Here is an 18,712-nt window from a genome sequence, read left to right on the forward strand (position 1 = left end):
GCCTGCATCCTTCAGCCTGTAAGCAAGAGCTTGGTCATCAGGGAAACTTGCTGAACGGCTTCACCACCTCCAGTCTTGTCCCTGCCTCTTCTGCACCGTCCCCACTCCCCGGCTCCAGCTGACAAAGAAGGATTTTCTCCAAAGAAATTCCTACTTCAGCTCTGTCTTCTAGCCCAAATCGTCTGTACTTTCAAGGCTTCTACCAGCAGCAATTTACTTGGAGAAACCACACCTGGCACTAAGCATTCACAAAAATTCATCTGCAAGGCCCTAATTTTGCTGTGCAATCCCACCGAGGCCTATTAGACCCAAACACCACTATTGTTCTCTTTGTGTTCTCCAAGAGCATCAGAGAACAACGATCAGAAGAACGTGTCGCGCAGCTCACCTTGCCATGGGCGGCACGGTACCTATGTGGGCGCTGTGACTTTGCCCCGGATTTGGCCCTGGTTACGGGGTATTTGGTTTCGCTTAATGAAACACAATCAAACTCCACAAGCACTAAAGCCAGTTCTCAGAGCCCTGCTAAAAATTCCCCACACAGTTGGCTGGGTAGGATTTAAAACTCTGCACTATTCTTAGAAGTGTGTATCTGCAGCAGTTGGAAAACGCTAGGTTGCGAGCAATGCATTCCACCACGTTTAAAGCTCTAATCCTGAGTATTTCAGACTCTTTGTGGTTTTATTTATTTCAGTTTACATTTAAAAAAAAAAAAAACCACCACAATCCTATCACTTATCTAGGCACCTGAACACATTCTGTTGAGAATCTCACATTTAATATCCCCACAGTAATTATACTTTATTTCCTGAAGTGTGATTTTTAAATGAGAGACAACGGAGTTTGTTAAAGCTGCTTTGGAAAGCCTCCCACGTTCAGAGTTTCATAAAACAATTCCAAAATACATGAGGCCAAGAACCGACAAGTGTCTGGGAACATGAAAAAGGCTACAAAACTGATTAAAAAAAATAATCGAAGACTTTGACAAAGTTTACTGTGTAATTTTAGAAGACAGGGGCAAGTCGATCTGCATCCACTGTGCATGTAACATAGACACCGACCACGGAAGGGTCGGCGGAGCCTGTGCTGCATGCTAGAACATCTCTATAATATTGAAAGCTACCTGACAAGCAGATTTATTATAAAATAGTATTAAAATAATCAATGTTCTAAAAACAATTGAAGGCAATGACCAACAGCTGTTTCTTTGGTTTGATTTTAAAGACTTAATATATTCGTCGTTATGAATAGCAACAGGAAGGGAGTTGTACCAACAGAAACATAACAGTTCAAGGCTTTTCCTCCCAGAGATGCAGGGTGTGCGTCTACTCAAACAAGTAAAGAAGGTAGAATTTTGCTTCATAAAACTGTATAAACCTGAGATACTCAGATATTGCTTTCCTTCAGCAAGAGGACCTGAGAAATTCATTAGGTTAAAAGACCTGCCTAGTAGGGAATTACTTCTCAAAAATTGGCCTTCAAGACAAAATTTTAATCCCTCCCAGAGCTGGCAGAGGTTTTGTTATGAACTTCCTCAAAGATCCTAAAAACGTACACATTTTTTTATAATTTCTAATATTGTATGATTTGAGGGAGAGACATGAGGCTTTTTTTCTTTCTCTTTTTTCCCCCTGATTTATCACATAGCTTTAAGCATACTGGATAATATAATCTGGACTCTGACTAAAGTCTAAAAGAAAGCATCTTAAATTTTATTCGCCTGATAAGGGTCAGGCAATCCCGCCTGCTAACCAGGTCATTCGATCAAAGATTTAGTGACCAACAGAAACAGAGAGGCCAGAAAGCTACAGATGTACACGCCACGGAAAGAAAACAAGCAATCGGAAAGTCTCCCATAGACATGCGACACACGACTAGCCTGGTAGTTACGCGTACCCCTAGATGCAGTATTTAAACATGTACAAGTACCCTTAAAGATACCCAATATCTTTACTAATTAATAATAATTATTTTATATATATTTGCATATATACACATATTCATGTACATAAAATTATATTCTGGGGATGGTTAACTTCATCTCTCTAGGTTATCCTTACTTTAAAGCTTTTTTCTCCGTTACCAACACACACATTCTTCATGAAACACCTTCCAGTTTAGCTTGGAATTTATGACTTGATGGATACGTGAAAATACGTTATTTATAATATGAAAGAAACCAGGTTAAAGTAAAATAAATTTAATGTGATAGGTGCTGCTGCCACCTAGTATTCTTTCCCCGGACTTCAACCCTTTTATTTACTGCTAAGTTTTCCATCAGCAAAGTGTAACTGGCTTAAGCTTTTTAGCCAAAAAAAAAAAAAAAAAAATCACCCTGATGAACCCCAGAAGAGTCCACCCACCTGGATGCATCCTAGACAAAAGCTGTTTGAGCTTATTGTGCAACATTAATGCCATTTGACTGAAAGAGCTGGAAGTACTTTGCAGACCAATGGTGGAACCGGCCATCAAAACCAACCTTTGAGTGAGCCAAACAAACTTTTTTGTTTTGGGAAAAAACATACAGCTAAAGAGAAAGTCTCTCTGAAGAAAAAACGTTTTGGGAGCAACCACCCAAAGGCTTGAGTTGTCCATCTGTATGCATGACATCTGGAATAAACGAACGGCTTCAGATCTTCAAATTTCTATTTCTTGTTGGCTTATTTTTCACCTTTAAAATGCAAAATCTTGGTTCTAGCTGGAGAAGAGACCATTTCTCAGTCAGCCGAGGCATCCCAGACACCAGAGCTTTGGGTCAATTGACAGGACGCCGCAGCAGACGTTTTCAGTGAGGGACCTCCAATAAACTTTATCTCCCCTCCATTCCTCTGCTGTCAGAGGTTCAAGGCTACATGCAGACAGATGCATAGTGGCAGTGCATTTACTCGCTGTAAGTATACAAAATTCATTTTGATACCACGTCCAAAACGCCCTTTTCCTGCTTCAAGCACAGCTACAGAAGGCAGCTCATCACGAAGCAAAATAATCAGGCTAGGTAAGATGCACGAAGCGGTGATAAAATTAGCCCCTCTTTCCAGAAAGTATAGGCTAGGTTTTCAACTGATAACAACCTCATCAGCTCCATTCACTTCAAATACACTTTTTCAAAAAGTGAAAGCTTCTTGCTCCTTATCTTTCATGAGATGTTTCTTTTCAGAAGCCATTCTTTGCTAGTCCAATAATCTATAACTCACTGTACGTGTTTTACCTCAGGTTAATGATTTGTTTCAAAAGAAATCCCCATGTGATGAGTAAGAGTAGAGCTGAGGACGGTTTTGTCTGGAGGGTATGGCCAGGGACAGCCGCTCCAGTCCTGAATTGACCAGATTTCTCTACACCGGTACTCAGACTTGGCTCCAGAAATGGACCACGGAACTTGCATTTCCAGCCATGAAAGTGCTTCTGTGGTCCAGCTTCTAGATTTTGGTTCAGGATATTGCATTCTTCTAAATTCCCACCCATTTTCCTTTGAGGCTTCATAATGCAACTGTTTCACCTCGTGCTTTAGAGTCTCATTATTACTTCTACATTAGGTACCCAGTGCAAAATGGATACGAACAAAGGAAGAAGTGAAGCAAAAAAAAAAAAGCCAACCTGTATGACTCATTGTGCGATAAAAAAAACATTTTCTGCACAACTCAGAGAATGTGTCCTACCAAAAGAACTATATACAGCTGCCAGTTGCAGAAACACAGGCTAACACATTATTCTTGCAAAAGTTACCTTTCTTCTTCTTTTTTTTTTTTTTCTTTGCTTAAACTGTCAGAATAGGTGGATCGTTTCCTCTGGAGATATTTCTGTCAGGCAAGTTCTGAAAAACTTTGTTCTGAGAATCCTGCGGACTGAAAACACAGCTGTTCGGATTCCCTGATCTAACCTATAACACCGTGGATGCTTCCATTGGCAGAGCAGGCTTAAGGGGCAGACGAAATGACAGCTGGCCCATTTCTTCTGCTGCACATAAATCCCATTTAGAATAGGATTAAGACAACTGGAAAACAACCTATTGACTGAACAACAAATCCTGCCTAGCAAGGGGATAGATATGATTTAAACATTTTAAAATGTTTGAAGCGGGCTTTAAATACTTTCTTAATAACGGTCACTTAAAAAGGGAAGCAACATTTTAGAAACCATCTTCGGGTTACTTCAAAATCTGGGGGTTTTGATTAGGGAAAGACTTGTCAAATACTTTTCTCGTCTGCAAATGTATAACATCCATAAGTAAGGTTTTTAAAAGCATTTAAATAATCTTGGAACATAAAGTTAGGAAAATAAATCATAAAAATTCAAAGCAATGTAATCCCATTAATTCTAATTTGAACTTGAAATATTGATCTCCTTTCCCCACCCACTGAGAATCGAATCTCATTTATGTCAGAGTACAGATTCTGACCCAAACCAGGCTCCCTTATTTCTGATGTAATCATTTGCCTCTGTAAATATTTTTAAACATTTTGAAGTCCACATATGCACTTAAATTTTAAGATTAACTTCACAAAAAGCACAGAATAAATAAGTTTGGGTTTTTTTCAAGACATAATAAGGCAGGCTGTACTAACTTATGGAAGATTAAACAGAACGACTGTCTCTCTATTGGCTTCTGCAGTGAGAATATACTTAATTCAGTGGGGTGGTTGAACTCATCCTCAAATCCATAAACTGAACACATTTAAATTCCCATGTAAACTGTCTCTTGATAAACCTCAGTACACTTGCCTTTGAACTTCACATTTGCTTTCATGTGGTAATTTTTTTTAATTTCAGGTGCTGACCAAATGAGGCATAGATTAATATTTAAGAAAAAAACCCCAAAATCTTCACTGGAGAATAAAACCTGGGGTCTTTGCAAGTTTGAACAAAACCTCAGGGTGGATCACAGGATAAACAAAACATTAACACGTCCCTAATCCCAGTGTGGATGGCAATAGTCTGCTTGTGTGTGTCAGTGAGTGATGACATACTAGAAATGTGGAAATTGAAATTAAATACTGACTTACATTGAATTATGAGGATGCAACTTCACCATTGGGTGTTCGATTCCATAATGTCTTAGAATTTGCTAGCAACGAGCCTGATTTGCCACCAAGATTCAGGTCCCTGTACTGACATGTAAAGTAAAAGCCCTCGCCAAATCCTGCTGCGTGTCGTCATCTCAGTGAATTAGCAGCAAAGACCCCAACCGTGCTGACTGACTCTGCTGGTGGTGTCCTTACAAAGACTTAAGTTAGAGGGTACCAAGGGTAAGCAAAAGGATCCCAGGTTCACATTACATCTTTATGCTGTTTGAATTCAGCTTTATCTTGTTTGGGATTTTTTCCACCACTGGATTTTACTAGAGGTGGTTCCACTTCTTTTGCAAGTTTCCTAGCTCGATTTTGGAAGGCTGACTCCCACTCGCGGGATTGGAAAGGTCAAAATGTACGCCACCCCTTCAGGAGCATAATGCTGTTTTCAGCAAAAGTCCGCAGTGAAATACCCTTCAAGTCAGCTGAAAGGCAATGAGAGCTGCTGGCATTGTAGACTCGTCTTGGTAACACTGAAATGATGATCCCGAAATCCTTACTTAAACAAAGCTTCCCCTGAGTCCCAGATAGCTGACCACTAATTGCACAGATTAACGCTTGCATTCAGTGGCAGAGCTGATTGCTTAAAGTTTATTTTACTTTAGGTTAGCAGTTCTAAACCATTCTTCCAGCTATGAATACAGCTTCTCTAAAAATTTCATCCAGGGAACGAAACTAAAACTGCCATCTCAAAAACCCCTGTGCCCTCTACAGTGCTAACGTTACAGCAGGTTAAAACACACAGGTGAAATAAGTGTCGTAAGAAATAGGAAAACTTAATGAGTTCAAAATATCTGGTCATCACCAGAAACATACACAGAGAGAAGAGAAATAGGAACCTAATAAAAGTTTACTTCTAGCATGGTCCTGGAAGATTCTGGTTTGGGCATTTAAGAGTTAAAGAAGCAATGGCACGCTAACCGAGCACATTAAAACAAAGAGTTGGCAGCTTCTGAAGGAAAAGGGCTTGTGCTCCACTGTTCCAACTTGTCAGTCAGCTCATGCCAGCGCTCTCCACGTCTGCCTCTTCCTACACACCCTCGTTACATGTGTCCGCCTGGACCGATCTGCTCATCTCCTCAGGGACTCTCCCGACAAGTCAAAAATTCTGCCTTCTCGCTGCTCTGGACTTGGATCAAATCCCCTCGGCTTTTTTTGTAGCCCCACCAGGAGGCTTTTTGCTTATGGTCTCATTCTGTTTTCCTTCACTACTTGTCTGTTTCTGATTTCTAGAATGGAGGAAGCCGAATTGCTGAAAGAAAGATTCCAGGCCATAACAGTAAGTGCTTATACTTATAATTTGCTATTAAAGAAAAAAAAAAAAAAAAAGCTTAGAAGCAGTATTGTGTTAGTGAGCTACTGGGTGTTTTCTGAAGAATGATTTACACCAGGATAGAAAAAGAAAAATACTTATGTCTGCTTGAAATTGTTACTTTTTAATTCGGGTTTATAAGCTATTGCTTTAAGACAGCAAAGTTGCCTGCACTGACTTTATTATGGGTTGCATTGCACTTTCAAATTAAATTGAAAGCAGTGAAAGTACGTGTGCAAATCACTACTGGACAGTCTAAAATACATATTTACTGTCATCGCAGCTGAATGTTTGCCTGAAGGACAGCAGGTCAAAATGCAGCTAGAGAATTCCAGAACAAAACTGTTTTCCCATTTCACAAGAAAACTGAGAGATAAAAGACTTTTTGTTTTGCATTGTGGAATTAAATGTAATTTCTGAATTATTGATGAGCTATCGTAAATATTGCTGCCTGAAAAGTAAAAAAGAACAAGCTTGGATTAAGCAAATTCATACCTGTCAGTTTTCAAAGGAAAAAAAAAAGGGGGACTCAGTGAAGTTTGCACTGAAGACATCAGAAAACATCCTCAGTTTCTCTTCTAAAGGGAAATCTGATTCAAAAGATATACTGTGTTTTAAAGGAACTCCTGAGTTACCTTTTAAAGGAATATAACCTGATGTAGCAAAAATGGCTGAATCCAAATTCTCCTCTGATTTGATCTCCGCTGAAACCTATACAGTTAGAAAAGAATTAAACTGAAACAAAATTTGGCCCTTTGGGATGAAAGGGAAACTGCAGAAGGATCACTGTCACAGGCAACCTTTAAAGACAAATAATGGGAACAACAATATTTTTCCCACTCTTTGCATGATAGATTACTTGTGAAACAAATACTACTGGCTGAATAAGTGGTGGCCAGTTAAAAAACACCTTATTGGAACCAAGAGAAATGTGAAAAGGCATAACTGGACACCTACAGGAGCTGAAGAGGTTGGGTTTTTATTTGGTTGGGTTTTAATTAAGACACTTAATAGAAGCCACCAGGACAATTTATTGTATTTATTAGAGACCTGGATTCAAGCCCACAATAAGGTAAACTGAAATGTTTTAGAGGGTTTAGAGTACATTTCCCTGTTTAACTGGAACAGTGTTTGAACCAGACTCATAACCTGGACTTTGTCTCTAGTGTATGGGCTCAAAAGATAAGAAATGTTTCGGCGCTCCAGAGAAGCCCAGGCCTTGCGCTGTTTTGTATTTCCTGGTGCCTGGCAGGAGGAACGGGCAGCACGCTTGCCTGATGAGGACTCCTACAAACCTACCAGGGTTAGCATCCTCTGACTGCTTCTGCACCTCCAGATGAGTCCTGGAGAAGTATTTTTTTAAGAAACTGTGACAGCTTCCAGGGTCTTGCATTACATGAAATAGGAAATCATATTTGGGTTCTGGCCATGACTTCATTTATTACCCTTACTGCATGAAGGGACTATTTGCTCTCTACTTTCATCAGTTGAGAGCATTTAATTGAAACGCTCAGTGTATTTGTTACAGAAATAAAGGAGCCTAATGAAGGTGGAGTTATCATCAGGTTTAAGAACTGGCAATACGAGTTGTCCAAGGAAACAACACGTTACAATTAGAACTGCGAGTTACTCGGTGGCTCCGGGAAGGTTTGGCCCGAGCAGCATACCTGGGAATTTCAAGTGCTGCCTACAGGATGCACATTGTAAAGAATCTAACAGAGGATAGCAAGGGGCGCTCGGGTACCCAGAGCAGCAAACAACTACGTTTGCACTAAAACCTGGCTGGTTTCTGTTGTTAAATGCCTGGCTCCTTTACAGCATCTGGCTCCCGCAGATCCACTGGGGGGTTTCAAAGTCTTTTTCGTATCTTCTCTATATAGCAAAGCAAAAAGGAAAACCCTGGTATTATTATTATTTTAAGATTTCTATGCTCCCATGGCTCTGAAAAGGAACTGGTTTTCTCTGTTATATAGCTCCCACCTGCTGGTGGTGTATATAGAATATAACAAGTAAAAAATAAAATGCATCCATATCATTAGAGAGAGACTGTCGTAGTATCTTAAAATACAAAAGCTTCAGTGTTTGCTGTGGCAAACATACTGAGGCAAAACAGTCAAAGAGGAACCATAGGCTTAACCCCTTCTCATCAAATCCTCCATTCTATGGGAAAACAAAAATGATAGAAGATTTGAATTGTGATTAAAGATTTGATTTATGACATTTCTGTGGTCTCATGCCATCAGACTAAAGTGCCCATACCTCCAGATGAGTCCCCTCAATAACTAAGCATTACCTCTGGAAAATTGTATGAAAACAAAAATGCATCAGCTAAAATATTAGCTGCTCCATTGGCCTTGACAGTACCCGGCACCTGCCACGGGAGCAGGCAGGCCGGCACTGGCACAGACTAATGGCCTTGGCACACAAGATACCTAGCAAGACACTGCTCTGTAGATGCTATTCCCTTCCTTTCAGATAGAGCCAATTTAGAACACGATTATTTTCTATGCTGAAAAGTCAGGAAAGAGTCCCACTTGATTCCATAGGAGCAAAACTCAGGACCAAGGTTCAAGTCCCACCTTGCACTGATGCACAGCAGAGAGGAAGGGACGAGGGTGCTTTTTCATAAAACTCAAATCTTGCCCACATTAACACAGGCATAGTACGAGAGCATTAGAGAACTTCTGCCAGCACCCTGATCATCTACAGGGGCAGAGTGGGAAGTTTAGCAGAAGCATGGATCTCTCGGCTACCTAGGAACAAACGTTTATTCCATTACACGTGTAGTCAAAGCTTTGTACAGCAAGACGTGGTTGGCATGGCAGAATACACTGCAAGAAGTGTCCAAACGGGTTTTAAAAGTTATTCTGGCAACACAAGGATCAAAAAGGCTCCTCATACATCATCCTTGAATTTAGCTTCTGGCATTAGACTTTCAGCTTGCTTTGACTAGATACAGAAAAGACAATCTATTTCAACCTATTTAATCTGGATAATTGTATAATGGATGTTTATTACCAACCAGTAAAATTAAGTTATTACCAACCAGTGAAATTAAAACATGCTGGAACACCAAAGGATACAAGTAGAAATCTTTAAGAGAAAAAATATGGTACGCAAAAGAAACCCAGACCTCTAACAAGAGAAACAGGCAAAAGTTCCATTTCTGAATAGTTTCCTTATTGCACAGTTAATTCAAAATGCAGTTATTTGTGCCTTTACACCCTCATTTCTTCCTGCACAGTATTTTTGTGTACCACTTCTCAGTGGTACATCTCAGACTGCCCAAACTCTTAGTTCACCTCTCCACTGGTAAAAAAAAATATTTAAATTTACTTAGAATATTTTTTAATAGTATAAACCAAGAAAAAGTTTATTCTCTAGCTAAGAATCTTATCCAGAACTTTATTAAAGAGAAAAAGCGGTTACAAAAGAATTGTAAGAGTCTGTAAACACAAGCTCTTGTCACACTTTGCTCATCTAATGATGAGTTATTTAAGGACCATTTATACAATGAGAACAGGAATATTTCCTAATTGAGGAGAGGTGTGAAGGTCAAAGCCCAGATGCTGTGTCTCCAAAATCAGGACCACCTGAGTGAAATCCAGCATAGCAGCTCTTGGATAAAGTCTTTAAAAAGGGACACTGCAGAAACATTACACATTGTAGTGATCTTAACTCAGTAGCTTTGTTAACCGGATTAAGGAGCACTGGCAAAACTCAAACCCGCTCCAGAGATGAAAGCAGCGTGTATCTTGAGGCAAGATCCCTACCTGCCTGTGTATTAAAGAGGCAGAATAACAGCATCAAGGAAAAATTGTAGAGTATAGATGGTGTTTACAGATGGCTACTGCACTTTGCAAGCTGCAAGAGAGCTGACCAACACTCGAATGAGTCTACCCTGCTAAGCCCCAGCGTACCCTCAGCCCTGCCTGTAGTCCTGCCCATGATCTCCACAAGGCTCAGTGGTTTCTTCCACATCCTACCCTTCAACAAAGCATCCCTATAGCTCATGTCCCCCCTGCTAATTTCCGATTTCCAGTAACAGTGAAGTGATTCAGCCAAGCACGCTATGGCTCTGTCCATTTCCAAATCCCAGATCCCAGGGAAACTGTGGAGAACAGCTCCCAGCCTCATGCCCAGCACTTTCTGATTCCTCAGGTGAGCTGGAAGGGCAAGGCTCTTCCTAGATTTGTGAAGAAGTTAACTCCTTCCTAGACCACACTTGTCTGAAAACAGACTCTTAAAAAAGCCTATCAGTAATCTGTTGTCATGGAAAGGGGGATTAGCCTCCAGTCAGCAAACATGTCTGCACAGGACGGCAAATGGTTTAATTTACTTCCCTAAAACATACCAAGCAAGAAGTGCAGAAGTTGCCCTGTCCAACAGCAGGATTTTAGAGCATTAAGGCTGGCCAAGAGAATAGCCCATTCATACAGCTTGTAAGTTGGCTTCCTTTGGCATGATTTCTTCCCCACCGGCTGCTGAGGACACAAAGTACTAAATCGGCGTTTGGCCTCACATAGAGGAGCCGCAAGGACGCTCCACGTCACGCTGCTATCCAAAGTCACAGGAGGCTCAAGCGTTGCCAGCGTTCACAGGCTGCTCACCCATTTCCTTTTTTTTCTATAATCTGTAGCAGAAGGGATGAAGGTAGCACTATGATAGATCAATACTACCTGAGGTTTTTCCTTCTAAAGTTCAACAGCCATGAAAAGAGCCTTTGCACAGACAAAAATTTATTTTTTTTTTTTTCTAAATTGAGAGGTAACAACAACATATATGAAGCATACTACATTTCTGTGTTCACCTTTACCACTAATGAAATAAATTTCTATGTCTTTATTCCTGGTTATTTCAGCTATCAGTCATAAGATATGTAAGCTCAGTGCTGGGTTCACCAACAGCCCATATCCTTTAGCAATGTATCACAGCTGCAGAGTGCAGACCACGCAGGCTCTCCTCTCCTAAATGACGTGTGGGCTGCCTGAGGAATTTTGGTCAAGACTCATTTCTAACCTCATTTTGCACGTACGATTGTGCTCAAATGTTATTTCTTCCCATTTTCTATTTCCCTACCCTTCCCAACAGTAAATTATTTTTAATTTAGATCATCCCTGCTTCGTGGTCATTAACATGTTTAAACATACTTCAGAGAAGGAGTCATGGAAACCCTACCTGCACAGGACATGAGCTGTTGCTGCTAAGAATTAGGCACTGCCTAAGCACCATACAAGCTTTAAAAATAAGGCTTTATTTGCATGGCTTGATTTCACGCTGCTGAACAACATTTTTTTTTTTTTTTTGCAACAAGTAATTTCTCTAAGTTTTATTGTTCTCTTAATTTGTAGGACAAAAGAAAACTGCAAGAAGAAATTACACAGAAACGTCTAAAAGTGGAAGAGGAAAAAATGAAACATCAACATTTAAAGGTAAGTAAAGTGTTGGATTTATGTAACTAAAGATAGCCTCAAGTTGTTCAGCATGAATAAAGGCTTTGGATTTTGGAATGCAAATCTTCATGCATTTAAGTCATGCTTTTACTGTCAAATTTTCACAGCTTTTTGGAATCTTGCCAGGACTCCCATTTGACTTTAATAAGCATCACCCTTTGAAAAAAAATTATACTCAGGAGCTAGTGTTATTTGATCACTTTCATGGCATAAAATGAGATCATAACCAGGAATAACTCACAGCTGAAAATTAAGCCTCGCATTTCAGACTGGGTGTGTTCACTCCTTAATTCCACTACAGCAACCTCACTTGGTACAGGGTGCAGCACAATCATGAGGTCTAATTGCACTTTTTTCTGGGAAGAAAAAGCAGCCCATTTTTATTTGGCTATAGCCTCTTGTCAGCTTGTTTAACATCTCTTTGGTAAAATAATGCTGTTTCTTTATATATTAAAAAAAAAAAAAAAAGCAAGCATAAATGCTTCAAATATTGTCCTGAAATATGGCATGGTAAATTCAGGGTTACAAAGTCCAAATTACCAAGATACCATAAGATTCACCCCTGTCGACACTCGAAATTGCAGTGATTTCTACCCAACACCACCACTCCTTAAATGTCTCTTGCAGTCTGGCAGTACCTGTCATTTAGGGAGATGAGACAAAAATCTATGCTTCTAGAAACATGCAAGACTTGGTATTTTACATACCCTTTCAATTATGTGAGTGCATAAACTGTTTCAAGAAAGATATGTTGAATGCCATACCAGGAGCGTGGCACGTCTCCTCAAGCAAATGTGGGAGCAGCATATTTAAAACAGACTCCTCTTCAAAATAGGCAGCCGATCCTGGGTTTCATCCACCCTCTTCTTTTGTGTCAGGCCAAAAAGAAAAAAAAAAAATAAAATGGGAAGTTATAATAAATTAGTTCCCTGGGCCAGGCAAGCCAATGCAAGAGTCACCCATGCTTAGGTTTTATTGGAAGGTAGTGACCGTTGAGACCGGCTTGACCAACTGTGTAACGTCTTGCCTAAAAGGGAGGGGAATGGCTTTTCCAAGCCCTGTAGCTAACGAGCAGCAGACGTGTGACCGTCTTCCTCCATCTTGGCACATGGTTACACAGAGTACTGCAATTTGTGTTTCAAGTTTCCATGCCTATAAATTCAGAATGACTCTTTTGCCCTTCTTTTAAGAAGGATAAACTGATCTGTTCTAGACAACCAGCTAATCCTCACTACTGCTGTGCACAGATGGAGTCCTAGGGCACTTTCCTTACAGATTTAGTACATGCCTTCAGATAACATTAATAGGTACCACAGAGTTAAAAAGTTAAGAAAACAAAAACCCACCTTGCACTTATTCTGAAGATATTTTATGGAATTTTACAGAAGCTCAAACACTCCTAAAAAAGTATTACTGAAATGCTCTTCCTTTCCTTTGGAAGAAGACAGAGGATGTGATTTGTTTGCTTGTTCTATGAAAAATCACACAGATATCGTACTGAAAAATTTTTAAATTAAAATTGGTCATATTGTATATGAGGTGAATCAAGGATCTGTAGAGGAAATTATTCACTTGGCAAAGGGGGATCAAGCATACATTTAAAAATATATATACACACATATGGTGTATAAATACATATGTATCATTAGCTATTTGGAGCACCCAAAATGGAGATTACTTTTTCCAACTGAGTACCGAGACAGGCACCTAATATAAGATGCGACATTACTATGTGAACAAACCCTGCTTGATGCCCTGGAAGCTTTGTCCTTGAACAAATGTTTTTGCTTCAGACTAATTCAGATATTTCAATGGAGTCAAACTACACATGAAACTAGCGCAGAAATCACTTAAAAACAGATTTAGACTTCTAAAATGTTTAGGCACTTCTGTAAGTGTTACTGAGGGCTCATTTCCCTAGCGAGTCAGGTTGATCTCACTCATTTATACTCCGACCAGTTACGCATGGTGAAATCCAGGGCTCCATGACCTATTCAACATAACTCGCATGTGTCCCTTAGGAAACTATTGCAGGTTAGTAAATCCCGCTGTTAGCTGGATATCACTATCCTGTTCCTCATTTTGTTCTTCATTCCTGTTTATAACCCTTAGCAAGATGTTTATTAAAAGTCTCTTGTTTTGTTTTGTGAGGTTTTTTGGTACTTTTTTTTTTTTTTTTAAACTTCCTTTTTGTAAACAGGAATATCTGTTCTGGCTTCCCAATGACTTTGTTTGCTGTCCCCAGGCTAACTTCTTACTAGAAAGAGAAAACAGATGAGGTATCATAACAGGCCTTAGTTATCCAGCAGAACCATGCTGGAGAAGGAATATTATTCCCTGCATGTGCGCCTCTACCACATGAAGCGGAGGACACACAAGCAAATACACACACTTGTGTGGATAGGGCTTCATGGAACTGCAGGAGGTAACAGGGGCTCCTAGTGAGGGTACAAGGGAAATTTCATCCTTAAGTAATTCTAGATGCACCAGCAACTAATTCTTCTTCCTACCTGGTGTCCTTCTCACTGAGGCAACAAGGGAAAGGCCCAGACAGAGTTGCTTGAAAAGCATAGTCAACACTGATTTGCACATACTTTCCAAGAACTTTTCTAGTTTAGCTTAGTAAGTGTTTCATTTCTGACATGCCTGAACTCCATCAGTGCTACCTGGGAGGTGCTGGGCACATACCTTCTCGTTCCAGGAGGTAACAGTGTTGAACTACCTCTTCTGCGAAAACGATTCATGGCTCCCCCAACGTGCCGTAAGGTGAACTGCCATACTGCTGGGAGAGCAAGACCCACAAACTCAAAACACTTGTGCCTGTACCTTCCAGGGAGGATGACTCCCTAAGTGTTAGTCCAGCCTCAGGAAGGATTACAGTGGAGTTACAGCAGGAGCACGCATAGGACATTTATTCACAGAATTTTCAGAATATTGTCACAGTACTCCTGATGCGACCATGAACTTACAAAAGAAAGCAACTGCTTTCCAGCACTCTGGCCATTCCCAGGGTCTTATCACATCACAATGTAGAAGTATCCCTTTCCCTTAACATACCGAGCCTAATGCATAATGAAAGTGCTTTCATATAAGCGCAAAACCACACACACAACCTAGTACCGAGCCAGAGATGCTTTACAGCAGAACGAAATGCTACACAGCAGAAAGAACCCAACAGCCCCGAAGCAGCTGCTCCTGCACAGGCTTATGCTGATGCCCCAATGGAGCAGCCTTGAAACTATCTGTTGTTCAAAGGCTGTTTCCAAACTACACAATGTCTCATTCTTTCAGAAGTGGCTAATTAAATTAAAAAGATTACATGGCATTTAGTTGGGAGCAGCAGCAAACTATTCTAGGAAAAGGCGAAAATAACACTATTGTGTTCTGCCTGTCTTTAGGGAGTTTGTTTTCTTGGGCCTATAGGTACATGAAGCTTTTTTTATTTCAATGGGTGTTATTGGTTTCTGAGCTCTACAATGCCAGCCCTGTGGTAATTCTCACAAGGAATTATGGATTTATTTTTGGAGACAGCAATGCTAGACTAATTCAGTTCCAGCCAGGATTAAAATCTCACTTTTCTAGGAGCCTTACTTATCATTACAATCTAAACAGCTTTATTGAAAGGGAATTGATAACTCTCTTCCCTCCAGCTTGAGAAAACAGTATTTTGTGGTCAAAAAGAGTTGTGCCAACACCAGGCTACGTGCATCTACCATATTGGGTAAAAACATTCTATTACAATCTGCATTTATATTTCATTTGAGCTTAAGACACAACTGCCAGGAAGTGCTGCCAAGTGATCATCCTACAGCCAGAGTCAAGGCTCGGGACATCAGTCTTGAGCAGCCCTCGTTTCCCACAGATCTCCTGGGATCCAGCATTAAGAGACAAAGTACTGTCCCTCGGGTCTAAGGCAACTGGAAACACAGAAACGCTGCTCCTATGTTCCACAAAGGAAAAAAAAAAAAGAAATAAAAGTACCTTGGATTGCCACAGAATTCCCAACGAGCCTGTTCTAGCCACAGTTTCTATCACATCATATATGTCACACATCAAGCAAATTGAAAATTGCATTTAACTGCAATCAGGTCCTACACACATCCTCCTCCATTGATTGGGCCTCAGTAATAACCTCCTGTAAAGTATACAGTAAACAGAAAAGTGTAGGAAGCAACAGTTTAAGTGACTCAACACACAGGATGCGGGCAGGGATTCCAAGAGCCACTGCAAGCAGCAGTGAGGTTAATGCAGCCTTCTCACCACTGCTGGGCACAAAGCGGAGCAGTCAAAATCCAATTTAATCTTCACCCACAACCTACAAAACTATAGAGGGGAAAAAAAAAACAAAAACAAAAAACCTAACATGGAAGTCAGACAGCTCAAGGAATCGAAATTACAAATGGAAAATTCATGGTCAATTAAAACCCTTATATGCATGCTTTTTTCCCCCCTTTTGAAAGAGTTTTTCTAAGGAACCCTGACTCCCACTTCTTCCCCAAGGCAGCAACTGGATTTATATTCCCCAGTTAGACTGACGGGAATAGAGTGAAGAAAAGTTTGCATGGTTTACAACCTCTAGCCTGCAAATATAAACTTATCTCCACGAATATTTTTTTCCCCCACCAGGAATATTTTAGAAAGCTCTGATGACTTTCAGATGCCACCTTTCATATTGTAAGGCAGCTGTAGGAAGCAATCAGTGCATACAGCCGTATTTTTCAAAACTTGAAAGCACAGCTGAGAGATCCACTCACCTCTACACATGCAATATGGCCATTTATAAGCCACTGCTGTACAGAAAGGACTCCACAGGCACTAAATGGGTCAGGACCTAAATATGTAAGCCCTGGATTGACTTATTTAGAGATGCTGTTGTAGGGGCAATCTCAAGAACACAAATGTTTCTTAGTATTTCTTTCAGCAGCAATCAGTGCTGTCAGGTTGCCTTATGCCAGATACAGCACAAGGATGTGGATCACACCTGTGGCATCAAGAGAAATACAGTAAATGACTGCATATCCTAACTTTTAAAGGATGCTTACTTGTCTGTATTTTTTCCCCCATCAGAAAAAGGCCTTGCGAGAAAAATGGCTGTTGGATGGCCTTAGTTCTCTGACTCCAAAAGAGCTAGAAGAAATGCAAAAGCAGAATCGGGAGGACCAACAACGGACTCATGAGCTGGAACAAGACATTTTCAGGTAAGGTAGTAGCCCTGCCCTTCTGTTTGGGTTAAAATGGTTCCTTCTTAAAAGTCCTACCTTATTTTGTAGAAGATTAAAATGTCAGCAAGGGCTAAAGATATGCAGTTTGATACACAGAGTAAAGCAACCTTTCTTATATTTTGTGGTCAGCTAGAATTAGAGAATACACAATGCAAGCTTCCCTGCTGTGAATTTTATCGAACTGCACAATAAATATCTTGCAGAGTATTTGTTTCTCTAATTCCAGATACCCCTTTCATGCTATACTCAATAGATGTAAGCCACAGTATATGGGCTTTGCTCAGAGATAGCAATCGTTGAATCAGAGTTTCAAAATAACAGTAAATAATTTTAAAAGTCCTTCAGTTTCTCTAGGTGCTGCACAGCCTTTAAGTCCTGGCTCCTACCATAACAGCCCTTCAGAACAGTACAGGCTGCCTAGCCCCATTAGTATCACTCGCCTTGTTTTCAATTATCTTCCGTCCTGTTTTGTCCTCAGTTTATTCCCAGACACCTGTTACAGCAAAGGCCTTTTTCCACATTTTATTAGAGATGTCCCTACAAGTCTCATTGCTTAATGCCTCCCTACCACATATGGCTAACATCAAACTGCACAGACAGTCTCACATATGACTCTTATTTACTACGGACACAATTCCAGGTGCTTATTACCTGCAGTTAGCCTTTCCCAAATACCACAGGGCTCTGTACACAATCAGCTCCTTCCCTGGGCCCAGGCATGCTGGCTGGTACTACCCATTAGCACCCACAGAAAAGATGAAGTGTTCCTGTTTCTTTAGATTCTGGAAAGTTTCATCATCCTTTTTTGAGGCTTCTTCCTCTATTTCAGTTCAATAGCATCTTCCTCCATACTCTCCTCTTCCTCCGCTGTCCTCCTACACACACTCTTTTGGCAAAAGTTGTCACCAAGATTACCTCCTCCGGTTATCTCCCACCTACTTCCCTCTTTACTCCATCTCTGACACAAACAATAATTCTCTTGGCTGACAGGCAGCAGCCTAGTGCTAGTTTGTCCTATAATTATGCTGACTTCTTGCTTGAAAGCACTTTTCTCAACAGAACAGCTTTTCACGCACCCCTGTGGAATTCTTTCTTGCGGTGGTAGGAGGCAGACAGTGTGCTCTAACAACACCCCAGCAGGTTGCGATTACGAAGGCATGCAAGAGGGGTCCCCACCACACCGTGACCACCCTGTGGGGCAGGACTGGCTCAGGAGCAACAGGGAACTCGCATGGAGCAAGTAGCTCCCCACCAGCCCACGGGAAGTTCAGCCCTCCTCCAAGCACTGGGATAGACTAGGTTTTCAAAGTCCTGGTGACTTTGAGCAAGAGCTGTGGGTTTAGCCGAGATCTCCTTTATGCCTGAAGAAATTTGGTGATGGGACATCTTTAAAACTATGGGGAGGTTTTGGGTTTTTTTCTTTTAAGTCTCAGAACCAAGTCAAGAACTGGATTTGGTGTGTGGCTATGTTGCAGGAAGGATGCTTTTATTCTCCTGACATAACCTATATCTACACCGTTTCCAATTCATTTGACAACACCCGAGTAAAGAACAAGCAGTGCTATTATAGTGGAGGTCTGTGAATGTCTATGCCACTAGAAAGGAAAGCTACTGAACTCCTGACATACTGACTGCCTTAAAAACAGTGAAATATTTCAG

General features: G+C 40.7%; 1 protein-coding gene across 1 annotated transcript in view; it reads left to right on the forward strand.

Annotated features, from left to right (window-relative positions):
• The first annotated feature begins 6,300 nt into the window (after positions 1-6,300).
• PALMD (palmdelphin) overlaps positions 6,301-18,712 on the forward strand; it is a 29,462-nt gene continuing 17,050 nt past the window's right edge. Inside the window, exons 1-3 of the mRNA XM_035902866.1 lie at positions 6,301-6,345; positions 11,730-11,810; positions 16,899-17,029. Of these exons, the coding sequence (XP_035758759.1) occupies positions 6,301-6,345; positions 11,730-11,810; positions 16,899-17,029 (257 nt within the window). The remainder of the gene's footprint in view (positions 6,346-11,729; positions 11,811-16,898; positions 17,030-18,712) is intronic.

This window comes from Egretta garzetta, unplaced genomic scaffold (genome assembly GCF_000687185.1).
Source record: "Egretta garzetta isolate BGI_Z169 unplaced genomic scaffold, ASM68718v1 scaffold149, whole genome shotgun sequence".
NCBI classification, from domain to species: domain Eukaryota; kingdom Metazoa; phylum Chordata; class Aves; order Pelecaniformes; family Ardeidae; genus Egretta; species Egretta garzetta.